Below are 20,789 nucleotides of genomic sequence, written 5' to 3' on the forward strand. Positions count from 1 at the left end.
GTGTTAGCTCAGTTTTTTGTCACCTACTTAACGGTTATTAACGGTTTAGTGACCGATTTATTACAAATCAATAATATTAATGATTAATTTATAATTTTTGAAAGTTCGATTTGAAACCAAAACTTTAACGACCATTTGTGTGGTTTACCCTTAGTTTTTTTAATGAAAGATCGACCTTAGCATCTTGATCGGAATACTAAGCGGTATTAACTATTTAAATTAACTAAATAATAAATAAATAAACTATATAGAATTAAAATTTAATATAGGGATCAAACCACATAAGTTAAGCTTTAGAAAACTCTGCAGACTCCATTAAAAGGCGGAAGAAAATTTTGGAGACTCCAAAAGATGAAGATAGCAGTGGAAGGGTGTATGCACGGAGATCTTGACAAGGTGTACGAAACCATTAAATACATTGAAAACACTCGCAACATCAAAATCGACCTCCTCCTCTGTTGTGGTGACTTCCAGGTTCTTCCTCTCAGTTTCTCGCTTCAATCTTGACGAAAATTTTTCTTTTTTCAAGTATCCAATTCTGATTTTAACTTGTCTTTTATTATTAATTTTTTATTTTGCAACTTAGGCAATTAGGAATGAGAAAGATATGGAGAGCCTTAATGTGCCCCCAAAGTATAAGGAGATGAAGTCATTCTGGAAATACTATTCGGGTCAGGAGGTTGCCCCGGTTCCCACCATATTTATTGGAGGAAATCATGAAGCTTCCAATTATTTATTGGAATTGTAAGCCAGCTTGTTCAAGCCAGTTCAAAGTTTTTGGGTGGGTCGGGGTTGCATAGCTTTAAGTGTGATAAATGCTCTAGCTTGGGTATTTTGCTTCTTTTTCCCCCCTGAAAACGTCTTAAATCTTTAGTTCTGCAATTGAAATGTGTGGTCTCTTTTTTGCTCAATAGGTATTATGGGGGATGGGCAGCACCTAATATATACTTCTTGAGGTTTGCTGGTGTTGTGAAGTTTGGCAATATCCGAATTGGTGGACTTTCTGGAATTTACAATGCACGTCACTACCATTTAGGTTGGTTGAAGTTCTTGTTGTTTGTGTTTATTTTAGTGCTTCCAAAGGTGATTGTTTATTTAAAAACAAGTGAGTCAATGACATCGTATGGTGGAGTCTCTGTTATTACATAAGTTTGAAAGCTTTGAAACTGAAACAAATTAGCTTTCTGTTGAGCAGGACACCATGAAAGGCCACCTTATAATGATAATACCATCAGGTCTGTGTACCATGTTCGTGAGTATGATGTTCACAAACTCATGCAGGTGGAGGAACCAATTGATATTTTTCTTTCACATGATTGGCCACTTGGCATCACTGATTATGGGAACTGGAAACAGCTCATTCGCCACAAGAAACATTTCGAAGATGAGGTAATTGTAATTGATTTCGTTGAAATGGATAGATGTATAGGAATCACAATTTTCTTATAATCTGCCTTTGGTGCATTATCTCATAACAAGCTTATTCAGTTTTCTTGTTGACCAATCCCGGTTCCTTGTTGGTTATTTCTCAGATCCAGCAAGAAACTCTTGGAAGCAAGCCTGCTGCTCAGCTGCTCGAAAAACTCAAACCACCTTATTGGTTTTCAGCTCACTTGCATTGCAAATTCACTGCTCTTGTTCAGCATGAAGAGGGTGGTCAAGCGACAAAATTTCTTGCACTTGATAAATGCCTTCCTGGGCGCAAGTTCTTGCATGTATCTTTCATAAGTTTTGACTGTTTCCTCTAGGTTCTTTCTCAGGTCTTTTCTTGAAGCTAATATATGAATTCTGACTTTCTCTGATCTTTTAGATTGTTGATATTGAATCTGATCCAGGACCTTATGAGGTTCAATATGATGAAGAATGGCTGGCAATAACACGAAAATTCAACTGTGTCTTCCCTTTGACCACCGATGTGGAGACTTTAGGTGTGTATATATGGCACTTTTGTTTTGACCATGTCACTTATCTTGTTCTCTCTTTGTCTCTTGGGTGGGGTTGGACTGGTGTATTATTTAAAGATGAACAACTTTCTATTGGACTGTTTGCAATTCCTATTACCCTTTAAGAACTAGTGAGCCAACAAGTGCTGTTCTAATATGCAGAAGTACACCGCTTGACATGCAGGATTGTCGTAAATGGGTTAATAGCAGACTGGAAGAGAAAGGAGCGAAACCTTGTGAATTTTCTCAAACTGTTCCACCTTACAACCCCTCCCATTCAGTTTCAAACACTACTTTTTCTGGTAAGACTTGTTTATCATCCTGGTAAATACTATAGTGATATTTTGATACTTTTCCTTTTTAAGGTGCTAAAGGTACCTATATTAATGATATAGCTAAGTCTCTCATCATTGTCAAGAAATTTTATATATAACGGTTCTAAAATTTCAGATATGTGTATGCTACTTATCACTGTTATGACTCGACATCTCGATATTACTATCAATCAATATTCTTCATTTTTTGTTCTTTTAGCTCAATTGATTGTTGTTTAGCTTATGCATTCCTTTTTATTTTGGATTTGCAATTGGAATGGTTGTGACTTTTATATCCTTTGCAGGTTCTCCCCATAATCCTCAGACTCTATCTTTCTTGGAATTGCTAGATCTTCCTTATGTTCTTGATAATGTATCGGGATCCAGGGATTGTCCTGCTCCTGCATCATCGACTCAAAGGGGTAAGAAATTTTTATTTCATTTGTTCCACTTGGTTTTGGTGCATCGACTCTTCATCTGATATTTGGTGGCTTTTGTTAACCTTCATTGTAATGCAATTCGAATATAGAATGAACACGATTGTAGGATTACCTTTTACTTCTCGTGTTTAATATGCCACTGGTGCTCTCACATTCAAGAGTTCAAATATCTTGTTCACAGCTTAATTGGATAATGGAAAAAAGAGTAGGATAATTGATCATTTGCTTTCGAACCTGGTAGAATGTAAATTCTGTAATGTTTTGAGCATATGTGGAGTGCAGCATAGCAATAACTTTGCCTCGTACAATTTGACTGAACCATCCTTTAGCATTTATGATAGCGTTTTTTTTTTCATTAGGTGATTACAGTGAAGGCATTCCCATTGAAGATGAGGATGAACTAGAAGATGATAGTGCAGAACCCTGCAATAAAAACCAGTAATGATGAAGCGAAAAATGTTTTCCATGGGCGAGAAGATTTAGTAGTGAGGCGATCGATGGAAATCTACTTATTGGTTGGGCGGCCCTTGTTGCTACTCAATAAGGCCTTGTTCGTGTTGGCATCAAATTAACAAAAGTCGGTTTAAGTTCATGTGTTTAGACATACAGGAACATAGGACAAGGCATGGCCACTTTGTCAGGCATTAACCTGTTGTTTTTCAATAAAAAGTTTCAGATACTGAGTATTGGTTTTCTTTGAAAACAAAAGATTGAGGAAAATGTATTTAATTACGGTATTTTGTTTAAATAAAGGTATATTACCTTCTGGGTTATTAAATTATGAGTGCAATTTTATTTTGATCATTGAATTCCAAATTTTATCAATTAGATCACTAAATTTTTATTTTAGCGCAATCAGGCCATATTAAATTTTAATGTAATTGATGGCGTGAATCGTTTCAATTGAGATAATAAAATATTTGGTTTTTATTACTTATATTTTCAATCAATTTAATTTTAATTGACAATTTATAAAATTTTTAATTTAATGATCAAAATAAAATCGTGCTCACAATTTAATGACCTGAAAATAGTTTAACCCAATAATAATAATTTAAGACGTTTCCATGTGCAATATTCCAAAACATTAGGGTTAGCTGGTGTATGAGTTAGATCACATTTAGATGTTTCTCCAAGGGTGTTATAGATGTTGGTCTTGAATGATTATTAGAGGGTATCATAGATGTTGGTCTTGTAAGATTATTAAAGAGTGTCATAGATGTTGGTCTTGACGGACTCTGACATTCATAAACTGGGTTAACATCCTTTTCATCTTCCTCTAGCACATTTATCTTTGTCCAAGAAACTGAGTTGACACGGATCAATATTGTTGCCTTTATGGTGGAGGAAGATGGGGGTTGTGTTAATTTTTTTTTTTTTTTTTTGGGGGGGGGGGGTTTCCAATTAATTGGCTTAAAATGCTTCCACGTTGAAGCCATGTTTATACACGTATTTATCCTTTGCACTGAGCTTGAATATTAATGAGGGATTGTTCTATTGGTACACAGAGATTCCCTTATTCTCTCATGTAATGCCGGTGAGTATTCCATTTTCTCAATTGGTGCCAAGCAAGACTACCAAACCAAGCAGAAAGACGAGCCTTTCAGAGATTTGGCTATTCTATGGTTTAATAGGGATGCTAGATTTGATGTGAATAAACTTGAAATTCAGAATACCGGATTATCTATTTGTTTTCAATTAATTTTGAGACACAAATGGATGCCTCATACTTGTACCGACTGCAAACCTTTGTCCTTCAGCCACCCTTCTTTGCCTTGCTCATGTTCATTGACAATGTTGAACTCCTCTCATCTTCATGGTACGATGTTCAAGAATCTATGACCGCCTGGCAATGTTGATTCGAAACGTGTTGAGACTTTCACCACTCCGAGAATCTGTTTTTGATACCAAGAGGTGATCCCACTTCCTCCTCTCTTCCTACAGAAATGTTGAGTTGCAAAGACGAGATGAAGACCAAAACCGAAGCTGAAGAACCCAACAACATCGAGTTGACCTCTCATGTTAACAGCGTTGATTGTAGATTATGGTTGACTATAATCATTCACATAAATCGAAGTCACTTGATACTCTTTTACAGGTCAGGTCTCTCAAGAGAAGGGAATCAACTCAGTTGAATTGAAATCAATGGAAGCTAGGGAGTGGCATATCTCAATGAAGAGTTTCTTCGCTAGGCGTTATTTATACGCCTTTCTCAACTTAACCAATGTTTTCTAAAATACTTGATTTTTAAAAGGAAAACCACCAAAATAATAAGAGTCGTACATTTTACTACAAGATGGTTAAGAAAAGAACCAGATTTCTTCTCGTGGCCAGTCCCAGATGGAGTTCTGCCGCTTCTAGCTCCGTTGGAAACCAACTTCCCAATGACAGGTGCTGCTTAAGCATCCGAGATAAATCGAGTCATCTCCTCATCCCAAACCATGCTAATAAGGCAGGCCATCCCTTTCTCATTTCATTCGCCTTCTGATGATATCCCTCACTCCCTCTCTACCTCTATCTCTGTCATGATCATCCCTTTCTCTGCTTCCACTCTTTTCCCATCGGTCTCGCTCCCTATCTCTCCCCCCTTTCATTTTTCACATCATGATATCTATCTCTTTCTCTGTGCCTTTCACGGTCCTTTTCTGAATCGTTTACCCTGTCACTGCCTGTCTGATGGTTTTCTTGGAGGGCACTCACTTTGGCTTTGACTCCAATGCCGCTTTCTTGAAGAGTCATACATATCATCCCCGCATCTCTCTCTTCTCTCTTGATGTTCTTTCTGCATTTTGAATAGTGTAAAAAATGACATTATTGTATGCATTCAATTTTGAAACATACACGCTGCTAGTCTTTACAAGTATCAGTATCTTGTCAACCGGCAAAATAACTTCTTCCTGAAATATCTTCAGCGGAATATGATAAACCATATTCAGATTCAAGATGTTTTCAATGAAACGCAACCCTTTTCTCAATATCCTCAGCGTTTTTAATTCCTTGCTCCTCGAGGGATTCTCGGTATTCAATAAGAGCAACCTCCAGTCTCCTTAACTTTTGCCTATGGTATTATATACATGAAAAAAGTAATGTTGAGGACTTCATGAGCGAATGCAGTTGTTAAGAGTCAATAAGAAAATTTTGTTTTGTTTTCTGTAGAGCATCAAGAAATAAAGAAAATATTATAATTAAAAATTGTAATACCTCTTCTCTTCATTCATTGCACTTTCAGATAGAACTGGGATGTTTAGCTTACTTCCAAACTCCAATTCATCAGTCTTACTAGGACCATCACCAGCATTCTCACTTCCAGAAGATGAATAGCTCAACCCCAGACCCTGGGAGCTTCTCTTCCTTTCATCATCACAGTCATTGTCCTCCCTGGCCCATTTTGAGGCTGGTAAAACGGGATCGAAATTCTCTTTCTTTGTGAACGCTTTTAGTTCAGGCTGTGGGATTGGAAGGGTTTCGGTCAGAGGTACAGATCCTTCGCGTTGTAAAGGGGTCTCATCATCTGCATAACGAGTCTGTCCAGACAATAGCACTGCTTCTGCTTCAACGCTTGCGCACCTCTCTGTCCACTAGAACACCAACTATAACTAGACCGTTGTTTCAACTCATCATATAGTTCATAACCCCTCTGCTTTTCGGCATCTTCCAGACTTAATAGCTGTGCAACCATTATTTCTCTACCCCCTACAAGTGATAATAGCAAGTGGGAGATCCATTAACTCCTTCATAGCAGCACCTTTTCCCATGGCCAACGCAGTTTCTTGATTAGCTATAATCCCATCAACTGTGAAGACACTAGTTTTTTTTCTCTCATTTGCTTATATTATTTATTATTATTATTATGTTATATTATATTTATTAAATAATTAATTAATACGTTGCAGGCCCAAAACCATAAGCCTGATTACAAACCAGACTGGCCCAAACCTAATAACAAACCCTAAACTCTCTTAGGGTTTCAGCATCATCTCTCGGTCGCCTTTCTTCTCAACCGTTGGATCTGGCCTTGATCCAACGGTCCCCAGATGTGCCAGAGGAAACCCTAGAGTATCATCACCCTAGGGCCACGTCGTTGCTTCCCTTACTGCTGCCACCCCGCCGCCTCAGGAAGTTGCTGCCACCGCTTTAACAGAACGCTCCAGAAGATCCAGCTGCCCCCCACACGTTGCGGCTATGGGGTGAGTCACCACATAGCTCGGTGACTCACCGAACTTCCCCCTCTGGACCGGTTCGAGCATGGCTCCGTGGTGGCTATAAAAGCCACCGGATCCTGCAAAACGAAAGAGGGAGACAAACACAGAGGAGGGGGGAAGAAAAACAGAAATGAAGAACCCAAGAGCAAAGGGGACAGCAACACCATCAAGCGATCATTCGGAAATAACGGAAGAAAAGAGAAGAAAGAGACTTACCTTTGAAGCCTATTCTGTAAACGGAAGCCAAACGTCGTTGAACCGTCGTTTAATCGAAGGTAGAACCCTTTGGTTTTTTTTAGATTTACGTTTAGTGGAAGAGTTTTAGACGAAAAAAAGGTTAGATTTGGGCTTTGGGGAAATAGAGCTTCGATTTAGGCCATTTTTCCAGAATTTCGACCACCATGTACGGTGGTCGACGGTGGTGTCGACGCCGGAGTACGGCTGCCGGCCGGAATTGGACTCCCTCCGATGGAGGGTTTTAGAGAGAAGGTAGAGAAAATATTTTTTCTCTCAACTAGAGAGATAAGAAGAAGAGAAGAAATGAGGATGCTGCCCTTCGGGCTAGCCATTTAGGGTATTTATACCCGATATAAAACGAAGCCGTTTCATGATGAAACGGTGCGTTTTGGGAAGAGGGTAAACCTTGTTTGCAATGCTCCAAGTTTGTAATCATTACAATTTAGTCACTAAAATTGATTTCTGATTATTTTAGTTTAGTCTTCTAATTTTATTTTATTTTAATTTAGTCCTTATTAGCATATATATATATTTAGGGTAAATATCAAATTTAGTCCCTCATAGTTTAGTAATTATTATTTTAATCCCGTATTATGAATTATGGTTAAATTACACTTTTAATGCCCATCTTTTATATATTTCGAATTAGGAATCTAGTTTTATAATTTTACATTTTAATCATTAAATTTTCATTTTTGACTATTTATTTTTAATATTTTACATTTTAATACTATAGTTTTAATTCCTTTTATTTTAATCATTATTTGCAATATTATTTTATTATTATTATTGCTTTAATTATTATTTCATTATTATTATTTTTATTATTTATATAAATAAATATATATATATATATAATAATATTTTTTTTTATTCTATTTGTTTTCTATTAAAATCCTATATTTCATAAATTACTTTTAATAATCATATTTTAATATATATTTATTTTTCAATATTAAGAAAAGGACTGTCTTAAAACACCTAGAAGTCCGTTTTCTGATATTTTTACTAAATATCCTATATTTATAAATCCTATATTAACTTTTAATAAATGTTTTATTTATTTTTATATCAAAGAAAAGAGCTGTCTTAAAGCACTTAGAAGTCATTTTCTGATATTTCTAAATAAATAAATATCTTATTTATATTAATATATTTTCATAAAATCATAAATTTGAAATATAAAAATATTATAAGTTAAATATATATTTGAATTTTTAAATTTCTAATAATAGAGACAATTTATAATTAAAAAGTACCAATTTTGGGCGTTGTAGGGGTGTTAATCCTTCCCTAAACGTAACCGACCACGAATCCCTTTTTATTATTAAAAAGAACGAATTTTTGGTTAAAACGCAGATCAGTTTATCTTTTAATTGATGTTTTCTTAAAAACTCTTTTAAAGGATGATTTTTAGGTATTCGACCTACCTGACCCAAAAGGCCGATGGCGACTCTCAAATTATTTTAAAAACCATTTATTCACATCACTTTTCCCGCTAAGTAAAAAATTCGTGCCCGGACGAAATTCGATTACGACAGCTTGGCGACTCCACTAGGGACTGGTCATGCTTTGAAATTAATTATAAATTGTCTCTATTAATTAGAAATTAAAAATTTATTTATTTAATTTTTAATTCTTTTTTCAAAAATTTATTTACTTATGATTTTCATAATATTTTTTATATTTTTTATTTTTACTTTATTTTCAAATATTAAATTTTTCATTTAATTGTTTGTCAGAGGTTTGAACATTTCTCCTCACACACAACACTTGCATTGCATAACATAAAGCTTTCTAATCAAGCTTGTCCCTTTTTAAGTGAGAGTGAAAGCGACGTCTTCGTGAGAATTTATTCTCCGTGTCAGGCATAAAGAAATGTGTCCCCTCGAATTGAACTCGATCCGCTTAAGTCTGTGATGGACTAGGATTGAGGGTTTGACAGCCCAAGGGGGCATCAACAAGGATAGTTCGAGTACCTTTACTCCTAGAACTGAAGCCCTGCATATATTAAACCTAGAACATCTCCCGATCTGAAACCATAGCGAAATTTTGTCAGTAGGTATACACAAAGGAGAAATAAGTTCTAGCTTTTATTTCCTTTTCTTTTTCCTGAATAAATGTATGCAAACTAAAAATCATGTGGTTAAGCTAATTTTTCCAAACAAAGCATGGAACTAGAAAGCATGAGGTTAGGATTTATACCTTGATAAATAGATTTTTTTTTCCATTAATTGGTACTAACTATTCTATTTTTTCTTATTTTTTTTGCTTGCATTGCATGATCATGGCATAACCAAAAGGTGTTTACTTGAAAGACTGTTCATCATATTGGAAAGAAATCGTAAATGGACAAAAAGTTTTATGATCAAACAAAATATGATGCGGCCAAGGAAAGACATCCTGAGGAAACCCTAAGGATAGAAGCAAGCAATGCACACAGAGATCCTGTTATATTAATACCAAAAGTACTCCACAAAGATCCTGCCAGATTGATACCAAAAGCAGTCTATGGTAAGAGTATCAGTCGGAACACACAGAATATAGGAGGTTTTTATGAAGCTCAAACGTGTTATTTGAAGGACCAAAACAAGAAATTGAGCACAAAAATGGAAGCCATGCATGAAGATTTCCAGAAGATTAGTCAAGCCTTTCAAAATGCTGGCATAGGAAACACCCCAGAAGAGTGGATCACAGGGGTCACCAAGCTGAAAAAGAACTGCAACATATATAAAGATCTTGTTCAAGAACTTCTTGGACAGAAAGGTTCTCTTACAAGGGAAAATGAGAAGTGACACAGAAGATGAAAGAGAATGTCATGAAAGAAGTTGCAGTCCAGACAAGCAATATGTCCCTTAAGCTGATAGACTAATTTGGATTTGGAGAAGTTAGGAATGAAATATATCCCTATATGTAAAGTTTTGTTTGATGTACCGAAACTTTTGTGTTCAATGAAATCTGTTCTAAGATGATCACTCTTTAGTAACACCTTTTCATACATGCATTTGCATTTTTGTATTTTCATTTTGCATTTGTTGTTTGCTTTTGTATTATTTTATTTTTACATTTACATCTTTACATTTGCATATTTGTATAGTTACATTTATAGTTTCAAACTAATATTCATACGTTAAAACATTCATTCATTAAAATAAGGATTTCAACCGAAGTAATCTTGGTTCTCCCTTGTAGAAGAACGCTTAGCACAACACAAGAAAAATGTCTAAAGAAACTGAGGATAGGCTAGCCAAATTTGAGATAGAGCATAAAGAGATACAAGAGGAATTGAGGAGCAAGTTGGCACAAATTGAAGCTAATATCACAAATTCTCATATCGATCTACTGAATAATATGAAAGAAATGATTGAGAAGCACCAGACCGCTGGAAAGAGTCTTGTTGAAAACCCCACAAATTCTTTGCATGTTACACCTGTTCATATTCCTGAGTTCACCTCTGTACCCCAGGAAATTCAATCACCGATTTACTTCGCTGTTAAGAACTCACCATATCAAGCTGGAGCATCGTTCCCCACTGATTGTCCTACTACTTCTGAGTTGAAGCCTGATGAATTTTGTATTAGTAATGAGGTCCTTGACCTAAACAAATCAGTTGAGAAGGAAAAATTCACTCAGCGACTGGAAAATATAGAAGAGGTGATAAAATCTATAGAGACAGTTGAGTCATTTTATGGGTTTGATGCCAAAGAACTAAGTTTGGACCCTGGCCTGGTTATTCCACCAAAGTTCAAGGTTCCAGATTTTAAGAAGTATAATGGGACCACATGCCCTTTATATCATATCACTATGTATTGTCGTCGTATGACTGGCTATGTAGAGAATGAAAAGTTGTTGATCCACTGTTTCCAAGATAGTTTATTAAGGTCTGCATCCAGATTGTATAATAAGCTAAAACGTACTCAAATACGTTCTTGGAGGGATTTAGCTCAAGCTTTTTTGGGTCAATACAAGCACATGACTGATATGGCCCCTGATCAAACAATGTTACAAAGCATGAATATGAAGTGCAATGAAAGCTTTCGACAATATTCACAACGATGGAAAGACGTTGCTTCTCAAGTACATCCACCATTGACTGAAAAAGAATTCACTACTTTGTTCATCAGCACATTAAAATTTCCTTATGTTAATCACATGATAGGGGTTGTCCCTAATAATTTCTCTGACATCATCATAAGTGGAGAAATCATCGAAATGGCTATCAAGAATGGCAAGATAAGAGGCTCTGACAATACTAAAGTCAAGAAAGAAGCTGGAGTTAATACAGCGAGGTCTTATTCAGTTAAACATGGTGCCAAACCTTATAGAGTGATCAAGAAGAAAAAGAATGTGCAGGGATTTCAATTTTCTCCCTTCCATTGTTCGAGTGAAAAATTGCATCCAAAAATGCTCTCAGCCAGATCAATTACTCCACAACTTGATCAATCACAGTGGCCTCCAAATGAGAATTGGACCTATAAGGAAGTTCCTTGGATAAATCAGACTGGAATTCCAAATTGTTCAGCTAAGGTTCCTGGTAACCTTAAGGGAAATTTCCAAGACCCTTTAGAGCAAGCAATTCAAAAATGCAAGATAAAAGAAGGGGTTAAGGTTCAATGTTCAGAAACCGTTGTTGCAACAAAAACTAATGTAACCAAATCCTACGAAGAATATCGGGCACAAGAAAATGGGAAAAGAAATCAAAAGGCTCCTATGGATGTAATTCGAGATTGGTCTATAGGTCTAAGAAAGAATGAGGCAGATATAACCTAGAAGACACCTCAGATACATGTATCAGATTTTCTGAAAACCAGTAAGGAAAAGGACAACATAAGAAATCTGGTTAATATTACCCCAATTATAGCTGAAATGAGCATTCAGAACCCTCTCGATAACATGAGAGCATTCATTCGTTCAGAACGATCAAAGAAAGTGATAGCATCGCGAGCGAGAAAAACTCTGAAGGTGTTTCAAGAATCTATCTCAGACCTGTACCCTCATTTGGTTAAAGGTCAATACATTACACCAAGATTGGTAAAGGTGTCACCAAAGCCTTATGCCCATTGTTATGATCAAAATAGCTTCTGTAATTTTCACTTGGGAGTATCTGGACATTCAACAGAGAATTGTTGGTCACTGTTAAAGGAAATAGAGACGCTCATCGACAAGGGAGTCTTGACACAAGAAATGATCAAGAAATGGGGGGCAAATAAGGATAAAAATCCTGGGCCAAGTACACACCCAACAATAGAGGAGTAATGATGCATAAACAAGAGGAAGTATTATCTACCACTATAGTACTTTCTATTTTCAGCATCTTGTTTGAATATGTTTTTTGTTCCTTTCTCCGCCTTTTGTGCAATAAATAAATATGTGTTTCTTTTATGGTTATGAGCAAGGAGTCAAATTTTAATCTTGAGATTATTGAGTATCAAGTAGATTAAATATTCTTTTAATTTTTCAAGAGTTATAGATCTATTGGAAAGTGGTAAAATTATATCTTCAATATCCCATCCAATGCCAATTACTCGACCTTTACCAAAACCAAATCTTGATACTACATTTATCTGAGACTCTGAAGAAATGTCTCTACCTGTTTTTGAAACACCAACTCTAGATGATTACCTTATCGGATAGAGTTGATTGATGATATTACCTTCCACCATATACATGACTTTAAGAGTCACACATTTATCCTTCCAAACACAAAACCATCATAAACCAAAAGACCTCAAAAGAACCAAACTTTCAATTATCCGTGAATTTTACTGCAAGAAGAGACGAGATGAGGCATCATGGACCAACTCATTGATGATAATTTCGAGTGATTAGGGCATACTCAAAGAAGAAGGGGAAAGTGATTGATTGAAATAAATATATCATGAATTAATTACATTTTTCATGTAAGTAAAATTAATCTTGAATATTCACCCCCCCTAGAGATACCTCTTTTTACAAAGGTTTATGTGTATGAGATGACGAACGGCATTGTTTCATTTATCCTTTAATATATATATATATATATATATATATCCTTTGTTGTCCCCATTTGAGCCTGAATAATTTTTCTTCTAATTCAACCCTAACCAAGGATCACCCTCCACATTAGGGGGCAAGGTGAAGGATATTTGCTCACAAGAATAAAGATTGTCAATACATTTTTATTACGAAGACAAGTTTCCATGAAATCATGAAAGTTTTGAACTACAAGGTATGTCAAATACATAGTGCTTGAAGATCAATCCAATCAAAAATAATGGAAAACCTCCAAAATGCAAAAGGAAAAGAAGGTGCTCAAAGCAATTGAAGTATTATACTCATCCAGTAAAAAAAGAAGAAGGAAAAAAGAAAAATGGAAAAGCAAAAAAAAAAAAAAGAAGAAAAAGGAAAATTGAATCAAGATGGGTGACTTATTGAGCCTCAAGTTACAAGGTTGATCAAGTACGAACAAGAAAAGCAAGAAATGCTGGAGATATGAGAAAATGGAAATGAATCCAAAATTTGGCAGTCTAGAGGGATCCAAATGATGGAAAAATCCCCAACAAAGCAGATCCAAGTTAAGCAAGGCAAGGTGAAGGCATCATAATAAATTGATCCTTGGTTTGATTACCCTTAAACACTTATTTGAGCCTTTTTATCCCTTTCTTTCGTAACCATAAGCCATGGCCTACGTTACGTACCTGAAAAGTCCATTTTAATCATACATGGATTTCTAAGTAAAAGAGAATATCTTTAGGATTCATTCCGCCTCTCAAGATTGATTTTTATTTACAAAAATTGGTTTTTAAAATCTTTAATGCATGATATGAAAAATGATAAAAGGGGAGTTCAATATGTAAGCATGCTGCATATCCTGATCTCGATGCTTCTACTTCATTCTTTGGTGTTTATGACGGTCATGGAGGTAAGACTTGGATGGTTCAGGTACTTTGTATTTATTCTTTTTCCCTTTTAGAACTTGAACCCGCGGCAGGATCTTGAAATGTTTTACCTTTCAAATGATTCTGTTAAGGCATTTAGGTTTGGTGTTAGTGAATGCTTAATAAACTTATTCTCTTTAAAGGGTTCTTATAATTACTCTTTTTACTGCACTTAATTTCGATCCTAATATGATTAAGCGTCTTACTAATGGCCAGTGTTTAGATTTCTTCAACTTATCCAAGTTTAGAACTTGTAGGTAAGGTGGTTGCCAAAATCTGCGCCAAATATCTTCATCAGCAAGTTCTCAAGAATGAAGTGTTTGCTGCTGGGGACATAGGAACATCGGTTCAGAGAGCATTTCTAAGGTTATTTCATTATGGATCTCATGTTTGTTGTTCACTATGTTCTCCTTATCATGGGAATCAACAATATTGGGGATTTTGTGTTTAGTACATGCTAGTAGTAATGTATCTTTATCATCCTATAAACAATATTGGGGATTGGTGTTTAATAGATGCTAGTAATCATGGGAATCAACAATATTGGGGATTTGAAGTGTGCAAGTAACTTTTCTTTTTCTTCCACCTATCTATAGCTGCTAATATGTCACTATGAATTTCACAAGGTTAAGTTATCCTATAAACATTATGTTCACACGCTTTTCATGTTGAAATACTATCTCTATGCTTATTATTACAGTTTTAGGAGCTTGAAAAGTAAATTGACTCAATTGTTCTCAATAATTTAACTGTCATATCTTTTATGATACCATAATCTTGATATGTTATTTCTTAAAACAATGTACTCAAATTTTGTATCTCATCATTAGCATAGATATTGTGATTTTGACCTTTATAATTTCTAGCTAATTAAATTTCAGATTCTTAATGTTCTTCTATCTTGTAGAACCTTCCATCAAAGCTCAAAATGCTTTTTCCATGATTTTCCATCTTGCTCAGCCTCCCTTTTCATAGTTTGAATGCCCTTCCCATTGTTCATTTCATGTGTTTCCAACTTGAGTTACGTTTTGACGCAGAATGGATGAGGTGATGTATGGACAAATAGGATGGAGAGAATTAGCCATTTTGGGTGATAAATTCAACAAGTTTACTGGCATGATAGAAGGATTGATATGGTCTCCTAGGAGTGGTAACAGTAGTGACCAAGTTGATAATTGGGCTTTTAAGGAAGTACTTACGAAAATATACCCATGTTATTGTCCTTGACTAGATGCTGAAGTGAGGTTTGGCATTGGCCACAAACTATGATGAAAACCAAGATTGAGGAGGAAGAATAGAACTTGATGTGTATGTTAATTCTAAGTTTATGCAGTTTATCAATGCAGCCGGGATGGCAGAGAATATACCGCTGTATTGAAACTTAACATCTTAAGCTGCACTTACTTTTTGGTTGGGGCAGGGATCTAATTGTGCAATTTGGGTTTGTCTGTGATTGCATAAATTTAGCATTCATCCATTACTTTCCTGCTTTGATGTTTTCTTATTGCAACAATTTGTAAATATAATTTATAAGTGTTTCCTTATACTTTATCAGGGCCCTCACTCTGACTTTTCTGGACCAACATCGGGGTGCACAGCCTGTGTTGCGGTTCTAAGAAACAAGCAGCTTGTTGTTGCAAATGCTGGTGACTCACTTTGTGTAATATCTAGAAATGGTCAGGTAATGTTAAAATAATCAGATGTGATTAGATAGTTTCATTTGAATGGACACTGAAACAGAGATTATATGTGGATGAGCTGGGTATTGTATGTTGAACTATGTGGAATAATTATTCCTTCCGAGTAAATAATATTTATTTTTTGTTCTTACCTTGCTTCTTTCTTTCTTTCTTTCTTTCTTAGGCATACAATCTCTCTAGAGATCACAAACCTGATCTTGAGGTTGAGAAAGAAAGGATTTTAAAGGCTGGTGGTTTTATACATGGAGGACGTGTCAATGTCTGTTTGAATCTTGCAAGGGCTATAGGTAATTTACCTCCTTGATTGATATCTAGAAACAGAAGTTCTGATTCTACTCTTGACTTCAGTCACTTGGATTTCCCAAAGATAGAGGACATATACAACTCGGCAAGAAGTGCTTTTCTTTTCCTTAACAAATTGTAACATTTTTATACATCCATAGTCTCCAATCAAGTGTATGCAGCCATGCATATATAGTATTTTTATTCATCATTGGGATAGAGAGAGATGTTTTAATCTGTCAACTTATTTTCCTGCAGGTGACATTGAGTTCAAGCAGAATAAGTTTTTACCTGCTGAAAAGCAAATTGTAACTGCAAATCCTGATGTAAACACTGCAAGTGTCGTATCACTGTAGTATTAACCATTCCACCTTGGCTTTGATATTCAAGTATCAATCCTAAAAATCTTGGGAGCTTGTTGTATCTAACCTTCTACATCATACAAATTCAATTAGGTTGAGCTTTGTGATGACGATGACTTCCTTGTGCTGGCATGTGATGGAATTTGGTATATATTATCTAATGCTTTCTCCTGGTAGATAATGTTACAATTATCTCGCTTAAAAACTTTATTTAGCTGATTAGCTATATATGTACTCTTGACTCTGACTCCTTATCAATCTTGAATTTAGTATCTAATGCCATCTTGATTTTGATTTAATATTTCAGGGATTGCATGTCAAGTCAGAAGCTAGTAGATTTTATCCACGAACAACTACATTCTGTATGTACTTGATCCTTTCTTACTTTGATCAGTCTGTATGCTTGAATGCGAGCAAATTAGCTGTAGGTCAATTTAATTCAAGGTCATTCTATGCCCTTTCTTTTTAATAATTGTACGCTCAGTATGGACTCTAGCATACAATGCAGGAAAGCAAACTCTCTACTGTTTGTGAGAGAGTACTTGACAAGTGCTTAGCACCATCAACAGCCACCGGTGAGGGTTGCGACAATATGACCATGGTCCTGGTGCAGTTCAAAAAACCAATCAAGTCTGTTTCATCTTCGATGGATGATTCTAAATCATTCGATACTGAATCAAAGCAAGAAGGAAATCAGGAATAGTAGCTGCAACTGTTGTTGGAATCTAAGAACCTGTTTGTTTTCTCGAATATTCTAACATGCATAGGCTTAGAGCAGGAACTGAATTGATGACATATTAAGAAAGAAAGCATGTCCTTTTTGTTTCTTGTTTTGAATCATTAAATGGGGATATTTGTATTTCTTAAAATAACACAATGTGACAATTTCAGTAATAAGATGTAGAGTTGGTAACATATTTCTTACAGGTTACCATAAATTAGAGTTTTTGACGCTCAGATTCTGGGACATTCAAGGTTTTGCCAGTTAAACAGACCACAAAAACATTGTCAAAACTAGGAACAGAAAGATTTTACTTATTCGATTAACGAGCAATCAATGTATTCATATGTATGCTTAAACTGGGTAAACTTTCCCTGATTTACAATTAATTCTAAAGAAAAGAAGTATAAGGCACTGATAATAATAAGCTGTAGCAATGCCAATAAAATGTTCTTTCAGGGAGACATTTAACTCTTGCTCCCACCTTTGCTTTAACTGCTAAACTGTGTGAAAATATTATTGTTCATTTGATTCAGGCCTTCAAAGCCACTGGATCTTGCCATGTTATTTTCTTCTTCCCAACTCTTTTGCTGTTACTCAAACGGTTTTTCGGCTTCTTCTCCTTTTGTGACGGGGCCTGAACATTTCCTTGATTTTTCCCACTTCCTTCTTCATGAACCTGCAATGCGAAAAATAGTCGAATGTATTCCCAATATGACGGCTGATGATACTAATAGCACAACAAATGCTAAAAAATTCAAGTTGATTACCACATTCAGATCGATATCGGGAAGAGAATACAGTCTTCTTTTACCGGCTTTATTGATAGCCAGACTCTTAGGCTTAGCCAACTTGCTTTGTCGGTTGGGATTTTGTGATTGAACAGAATCTTGCTGCTGTTCATACTCTTGAGACTTGATCATCGATAAATAGCTGCACCTCCGCCGCAAGAATCTAGGATTACGAAGAAAAGCAAGATGATTTTAGTCGGTTGTCGTGTATTCTTCTCGATATCAATATCTAAAACATGAAGGGGAAAAAATCCATAAGAGATCTCATACCTAACTTCGGCCAAGAGAGAGTCTCGCTTCTGGTTCATCACTGGAAGTTTTTTCTTTTTCGAAACAAATTCCTAGCAGTGATTGACAAGAAAGAATTAACTGCTAACTCAAGTACACAAAACAAAGTAGATTCATGATATAACTGGACATTCAACATTTGCTACACTCTAAGGGAATCAATTTCTATCAACTCATGGACTAAGAAAACTAGAGAAATTTTAGGCAGAAACAAACTCAATGTCAATGTCCTGCAGGCTACACAACATCAAAGCACAAGAGGATAAAGCAATCGAATTGATGATAAAAAGAAGAGTTCAATGATCAAAACAACGCATAAACAGAGTAATTGAGGCAAAGGACTAACCTTTTGCAAAACCAAGAATTCCTGGAGTAGGGTTTGATGCTTCAATCTAGCCCTAGTTTCTTCATCAACCAGAGAAACCCTTTTCATCTTAATTATTAAAATTGAAACTCAATAAACAATAAAACTTCACACCAGGACTCGGAAGGCCTTAAAAGAGCAACCTTGTGCCCTAAAATTTATAACCCAGGAAAAAGTATCCCATTCCGATAAGGAGAAAAAAAAACCAAAACTTGGAGAGAAAGCAAGACCCCACAGAATTCAGAATTGAATAGGATAAGGATTCTATCGAAAGGGAAAATAGAAATACGAAAAAAGAGAGGAAATAATAAGGGAAGACGGGGGGAGGAAAAAAAAAGAAAACTTGTGGTGTGCTTTGAAGAACATGGTAGTGAGAACCCGAAAAAGCCCATGAAGAACAAGGGAAGGGTTTGAGTTGGAGGAGTGATGGAAGGAGGGATACAGAGAAGGGTAAATGTGGGAATAGAGAAGTCCATATTTGGGGGAAGACAGAACGAGCTCTGTGGTTGGAGGACAATTGAAGACATATCTATTCACCTATCCATCTCTCCTATAATCTGTCTTAGCTTTCCATGTTTTTTTTTTAATTTCATATGAAAAGTAAAAATAATTTTTTATTTGAAAATTTAGTGTTCGAATGAGTGAAGGACGTTGTAAAGCTGGCTTGGCCACTTTAAGACGGAGAAAGGATGGATATTTGGTCAGGGGAGGGGAGGGGAGGCTAGCCAGCAGAAGCATAAATGTCTAATGTTTGTGCTTCATGGGACTCAGGTTACTTGCATAGCATACAAACAACTGCATGATATAAATATATAAAATATTATTTGCTTTTGAATTGTCCTATGGATTTGACTTAAACATGCGTCCAAGACATGGTCCAATGAAGTAGGGTATTTAACATCCACGACCAAAGAAGAGTAGATTATGCCAACAGTAATAAACCACTGACTACTTCTCGTTGCGAGTCACCTTAATTGGTGCAATGGGGGGTTTGAGGGCATTGCATAAGCTTCCTTAGTCCCATTTGTTGAGGGAGATGGTATCTTTTTCTTTAGCTTCTGAAATGCTTAAACATAACAACTCTTTTATTCTGAAATGCAGAGGCGGATAACGTAGCTTAGAGGAACAGGTACAAGGCCCAGCAGCCATACTGTTGTGGAAAAAATGATTTATTTAATATTTATACTAAATTCATTTTACTTTTAAATATTATAAATTAAAAGATATTTTTTATTTTAAATATTAGTAGAATAAGTATTCTTTTGTATATGTCAAATTAAAAAGATATTTATTATCTATTTAACTTTGAATATTAAAAATATAATTATATACTTTTAAATATTTTAAATTAAAATAATATCTATTTAAGTTTAAATAGTAAAAGGAATTTATATCTTTTGAATATTTTAAATTAAAATATATTAGTATCTGTTTAATTTTGGATATTAAGAGATATCTGATTGGAGTAAAACTCTCTTGAAAATTGCCTATAAATATTGAGCTAACATGCTAAGTTTTTCATATATTAGAACTCAAGAACTTCTATTTTCTTGAAAAATTATTCTCTATTTCTTAGTTTTTCGATGATAGACGAAAGTAAGAATAGTTCGTGATCTCTACTATTGTGCTACTTTAGTTGATCATCTAATTGTTGTATCTGGGAGACAGATAACCAAAAGATCTTAAACACTAAGGAGTTACTGAAAACCTATCTTAAGGAAACTATGTAACGACAAGCCTCAACTGTTTCCAATCAAAAGATCAAAATAAAAGAGTATTTTTGTTCCTATTTGTTTGCTTTTATTTTTAACGAAATTTTAAATTTTTTATTCTGTTTCCCTTATTTTCCTCATGTTCGATTTCGTCTTGGATTGTTATTTTGTATAAAATATTAAGACATATTATATCATTCTTCTATCTTTCTTAATCCAAGATGATTCATAAATTATGGGATAAACGAGATAGCAAATAATTTGTTTTCGGGTTTATCCTGCTATCTTAACGGGTTTACTAAAATCTCAAAGTTAACAAATTTGTTTAATATAAATTATCGAAAAACTAACTTTGATTACTGATTTTGTTTCAAATAATATTTTGACAGATAACAAAATCTAAAATACACAATACTTAATTTTTGTTTAATGGAATTATTTCTAATTTCGGTTCCGTTTCTTTGAAAGAGAAAATGGAGACATGAAACTCCACTGTTTTATCCAACTTGGATGCTA

At 35.1% G+C, this 20,789-nt stretch overlaps 3 protein-coding genes and 1 pseudogene across 6 annotated transcripts; 2 read left to right on the forward strand and 2 right to left on the reverse strand.

Moving 5' to 3' along the window:
- The first annotated feature begins 312 nt into the window (after positions 1–312).
- Positions 313–3,237, forward strand: LOC120132778 (lariat debranching enzyme-like). Of its 3 annotated transcripts, none has more exons than XR_005517037.1 (9): positions 313–474; positions 587–744; positions 915–1,036; positions 1,196–1,389; positions 1,533–1,715; positions 1,811–1,928; positions 2,106–2,245; positions 2,563–2,679; positions 3,057–3,219. XR_005517037.1 is itself a non-coding variant. In XM_039149487.1 (9 exons), the coding sequence occupies exons 1-9, from the start codon at positions 352–354 to the stop codon at positions 3,137–3,139; spliced, it is 1,239 nt and encodes a 412-aa protein (XP_039005418.1). In that variant the 5' UTR covers positions 313–351; the 3' UTR covers positions 3,140–3,237. The 3 variants fall into 3 exon arrangements, 2 of the variants coding, with proteins under 2 accessions (XP_039005418.1, XP_039005412.1); XM_039149487.1 differs by having other exon boundaries at positions 1,811–1,932; positions 2,109–2,245; positions 3,057–3,237; XM_039149481.1 differs by lacking the exon at positions 3,057–3,219 and having other exon boundaries at positions 2,106–2,248; positions 2,561–2,679.
- Positions 3,238–5,045: 1,808 nt separating this feature from the next.
- Positions 5,046–6,944, reverse strand: LOC120132521 (annotated as a pseudogene).
- An 85-nt stretch (positions 6,945–7,029) lies between these two features.
- LOC120132529 (probable protein phosphatase 2C 60) lies at positions 7,030–17,321 on the forward strand. Its single transcript, XM_039149271.1, has 11 exons — positions 7,030–7,174; positions 7,288–7,388; positions 13,956–14,037; positions 14,311–14,419; positions 15,091–15,244; positions 15,609–15,734; positions 15,917–16,040; positions 16,294–16,370; positions 16,491–16,543; positions 16,705–16,759; positions 16,906–17,321. Exons 1-11 carry the CDS (start codon positions 7,030–7,032, stop codon positions 17,098–17,100), a joined length of 1,221 nt encoding a protein of 406 aa, XP_039005202.1. The 3' UTR covers positions 17,101–17,321.
- A 91-nt stretch (positions 17,322–17,412) lies between these two features.
- Positions 17,413–18,847, reverse strand: LOC120132798. Of its 2 annotated transcripts, none has more exons than XM_039149492.1 (4): positions 18,544–18,847; positions 18,144–18,250; positions 17,889–18,072; positions 17,413–17,797 (listed from the first exon to the last, which is right to left on the reverse strand). In XM_039149492.1, exons 1-4 carry the CDS (start codon positions 18,628–18,630, stop codon positions 17,651–17,653), a joined length of 525 nt encoding a protein of 174 aa, XP_039005423.1. In that variant the 5' UTR covers positions 18,631–18,847; the 3' UTR covers positions 17,413–17,650. The 2 variants fall into 2 exon arrangements, with proteins under 2 accessions (XP_039005423.1, XP_039005428.1); XM_039149497.1 differs by having other exon boundaries at positions 18,180–18,250; positions 18,544–18,770.
- Between the last annotated feature and the right edge of the window lie 1,942 nt (positions 18,848–20,789).

This window comes from Hibiscus syriacus, unplaced genomic scaffold (assembly GCF_006381635.1).
Source record: "Hibiscus syriacus cultivar Baekdansim isolate YM2019G1 unplaced genomic scaffold, ASM638163v2 tig00001728_pilon, whole genome shotgun sequence".
Classification (NCBI taxonomy): domain Eukaryota; kingdom Viridiplantae; phylum Streptophyta; class Magnoliopsida; order Malvales; family Malvaceae; genus Hibiscus; species Hibiscus syriacus.

Excerpts from the sequence above, each read along its gene's own strand:
- LOC120132778 (XM_039149487.1), top strand. The coding sequence starts at position 352 with ATGAAGATAGCAGTGGAAGGGTGTATGCACGGAGATCTTGACAAGGTG. Across the intron at positions 2,246-2,562 it reads TTCAAACACTACTTTTTCTG|GTTCTCCCCATAATCCTCAG; the intron begins GTAAGACTTGTT and ends TATCCTTTGCAG. Across the intron at positions 2,680-3,056 it reads TGCATCATCGACTCAAAGGG|GTGATTACAGTGAAGGCATT; the intron begins GTAAGAAATTTT and ends TTTTTTCATTAG.
- LOC120132529 (XM_039149271.1), top strand. The coding sequence starts at position 7,030 with ATGAAGAACCCAAGAGCAAAGGGGACAGCAACACCATCAAGCGATCAT. Across the intron at positions 14,420-15,090 it reads GTTCAGAGAGCATTTCTAAG|AATGGATGAGGTGATGTATG; the intron begins GTTATTTCATTA and ends GTTTTGACGCAG. Across the intron at positions 15,735-15,916 it reads TAATATCTAGAAATGGTCAG|GCATACAATCTCTCTAGAGA; the intron begins GTAATGTTAAAA and ends TTTCTTTCTTAG.
- LOC120132798 (XM_039149492.1), bottom strand. The coding sequence starts at position 18,630 with ATGAAAAGGGTTTCTCTGGTTGATGAAGAAACTAGGGCTAGATTGAAG. Across the intron at positions 18,251-18,543 it reads AATTCTTGGTTTTGCAAAAG|GAATTTGTTTCGAAAAAGAA; the intron begins GTTAGTCCTTTG and ends AATCACTGCTAG. Across the intron at positions 17,798-17,888 it reads CCGATATCGATCTGAATGTG|GTTCATGAAGAAGGAAGTGG; the intron begins GTAATCAACTTG and ends TTCGCATTGCAG.